The following is a 3,011-nucleotide window of genomic DNA, read 5'->3' on the forward strand; positions in this document are numbered from 1 at the left end:
GTTTCAATACAAATACTTTTAAGTAATCACCAAATATGGTGAATTTGGTGAGTAGAAAGATGTCTTAAGAGTAGAGTTTATAATACTTAGGAAGAAGTGATTGAAAAGACCAGGGGTGTAGCATGGACAAGGTCTTTTTTCACTTGGATTCTATAAACCTCTTGCTTAGACTTGATCCTGCAGATATCAGGGAACCACTGGTGATTGTCAAGCCGAGTTATGCTAGAAGACATTTTCCTAAAACAAATTTGATTATCAGCTTTCTCTATTTACCGAGATAAATTTAAATGTCCATAATTGTCTTTTCATGTATATTTTGATAATAATTCTAATGGAAATTTGGAAGATGAATTGGAATATGGAAAGAGAGAAGAAAGTGGGACAGTTAGGCTGTTGTAATATCCAGGGAAATGATGATGATTCAGCTACATTAGTTGCATTGGGATCTGAGAGATGGAGATAGTTTAAAGATAGCTGATTTAGAGAATACGTTACAAAGCAAAAGGACATACAAAGGTTTTTTCTTCCCCCCTAGATATTTCACAGATAACAGGAAAGGTAGCGAAGCATTCACCAACGGGTACTGGATGGTGGGCTTTGGGGAGAGAGTGGAGGAAGTAGACTTTGTGGTTCTGCAGGACATTCAATCTACAATGCAAGCCAATAGGAGGTGCTTGGAAGGCAAATGGAGATGCAGTCCTGTTTTGGGTAGAGAAGCTGGGGAGAGGGTGTAACCTAAAAGTGCTATGTGAGGTTATGAGAAGAGAGGAGCCCACACACTACACTCTGGGATTAACATTATCTGAGGTTAACATTATTAACCCTGGAGTTCTGGAGGCTCATGCTGCTCTGCCTGACTCTCCAGGTAATGCCCTGTCAGCCTCCACCTTCTGCCCCTGACTGGGGAGAACTTCAAAGTACTTGGCCTTGCCATGACAGTTTTATAGTAAGAGGGCTGAAGAAGAGGTATTTAAGAGGGAAATTCCTTCTAATTGAGTTCATGGTCCCAGGACTGTTTTGAAAGTAGGGTCAGAAGAAAATGTGCAAGCTTTAAATAGCCAATGAAGGTGAAGATAGGGTTGATAAAGGAGATTAATAAAATTGAATGTATCTGGTTAACTACCACTTTTTACCAGACTTGGCTTTGCACAATTCTGGATACTACTTTAAGCCAATTCACCTTCACAGGAGAGAAACTTGTCACCATTAAACACATTTAAAAACCCATTTTGGGCCCCAAAGGCATTTTTAGAAAAGGAATTTGGAAAATGTTGGTTTCATAACAGCACCAGAGGAATAAGCAAAGGCCTCCTAAGAGGATGGTTTTGAAAATACATCATTTGTTTGAATGTGTTCTTTGTGGTGTATGTGTTAACCGGTGTGTCAGACTGGTAAACCCACCTCTAAGAATAAATAGAAATGGAACTTGAACTTCTTGTTCCTAATATCATTTTAAATTTCTGCAGAAAATTATTCTTTTTCTTCAGTACTTAGTTTGAAAAGACATTTTGGAGAGGAGATTTGTAGGTTTAACTTAAGTGAAAAAAACAGGTTGTTTGGACCAAAGGGAAGATAGTTGCTGAGTGGCTAAAGAAATAGCTGTAAGCAAGAAGCAGAGACTAACTCAGAAAATTTATTAAATACTGCCATATTCAAGGAGAAGAAGATCAAACTATCAAATGGAGGGGGAATGGAGCCCCTAAGAGGAATTTATTTTTGCATGGCCAAAAAAAGGGTTATGGGACAACTCTTTCTTCCTAGCCCTCACTTAGTAGGGGCTGTATAAAGAATGATCAAACAAACAAACGTGTCTTACTCACAGGGTGGACAACTGCCTCTTGGACTCACTATGCTCTCCTGCAACACCAGTGCTTCTGGTCACTCTACCTTCCTCCTCACTGGCTTTCCAGGTCTGGAAGCCTCTCATCATTGGGTTTCCATCCCCATCAACCTCGTCTGCGTGGTTTCTATCCTGGGTAACAGTGTCATCCTCTTCCTGATCCGCACAGATCCAGTCTTACAGGAACCCATGTATGTCTTCCTGTCCATGTTGGCAGCCTCTGATCTGGGTCTCTGTGCCTCCACCTTCCCCACCATGGTGCGGCTCTTTTGGCTGGGTGCTCGTGAGCTGCCCTTTGATCTCTGTGCAGCGCAGATGTTCTTCATCCATGCCTTCACCTATGTGGAATCTGGTGTGCTGCTGGCCATGGCCTTCGATCGCTTTATTGCCATCCGGGACCCTCTGCACTATGCCACAACCCTTACCCACTCAGCCATGGCTAAAGTAGGAACTGCCATTCTGGTAAGAGCTGTCCTGCTCAACCTCCCGGGACCCATCCTTCTGCGGCGTCTACTCTTTCCTCAGATCAGCATACTCTCTCACTGCTACTGCCTGCACTGTGACCTTGTAGGACTGGCCTGCTCAGACACCCAGATCAACAGCCTGGTTGGCCTGGTCTCCATCCTTCTTTCACTGTGCCTAGACTCCTGCCTCATCATGCTCTCATACACCCTGATCCTACGGACCGTGCTGGGCATTGCATCTCCCGGGGAACGGCTCAAGGCACTCAACACGTGCGTCTCACATCTCTGCATTGTTCTCATCTTTTATTTGCCCAAACTGGGGCTGTCTGTGTTGCACCGAGTAGAGAAGCACAGCTACCCTGCTCTGGCAGTGCTGATGGCCAACCTGCACTTCTTGGTCCCACCCTTCATGAACCCCATAGTGTACTGCGTCAAGTCTAGGCAGATCCGTCAGGGCCTCCTAAAGCGCTTCCAGCGGAAGAGGGTTGATGTTTCCTAGAACAACAGAAGGATTCAGTGGCACATAACCGCAGTGGGTCATCCTGGGTCTTGGGGTGGGGGAGTAGTGGTGGACAGTTAATTTTTGAGGTTTCTGAATGATTTAGCTCTTACTGTTGTAGTTTTTGGAGACTGAGAACATTATAAAGCTTATCAAAGTATCATCTTGATAATCTAATTTCTCTGTTTGGCTACAACTGAACTATCTC

The 3,011-nt window shown here is 43.9% G+C and overlaps 1 protein-coding gene across 1 annotated transcript; it reads left to right on the forward strand.

Annotated features, from left to right (window-relative positions):
- The first annotated feature begins 1,849 nt into the window (after positions 1-1,849).
- Positions 1,850-2,803, forward strand: LOC103273722 (olfactory receptor 51G2-like). The gene has a single exon (XM_008071167.1). The coding sequence runs from the start codon at positions 1,850-1,852 to the stop codon at positions 2,801-2,803; it is 954 nt and encodes a 317-aa protein (XP_008069358.1).
- The last annotated feature ends 208 nt before the right edge of the window (positions 2,804-3,011 follow it).

This window comes from Carlito syrichta, unplaced genomic scaffold (genome assembly GCF_000164805.1).
Source record: "Carlito syrichta isolate Samal-C Ts95f unplaced genomic scaffold, Tarsius_syrichta-2.0.1 Scaffold314138, whole genome shotgun sequence".
Lineage (NCBI taxonomy): Eukaryota > Metazoa > Chordata > Mammalia > Primates > Tarsiidae > Carlito > Carlito syrichta.

Excerpts from the sequence above, each read along its gene's own strand:
- LOC103273722 (XM_008071167.1), top strand. The coding sequence starts at position 1,850 with ATGCTCTCCTGCAACACCAGTGCTTCTGGTCACTCTACCTTCCTCCTC.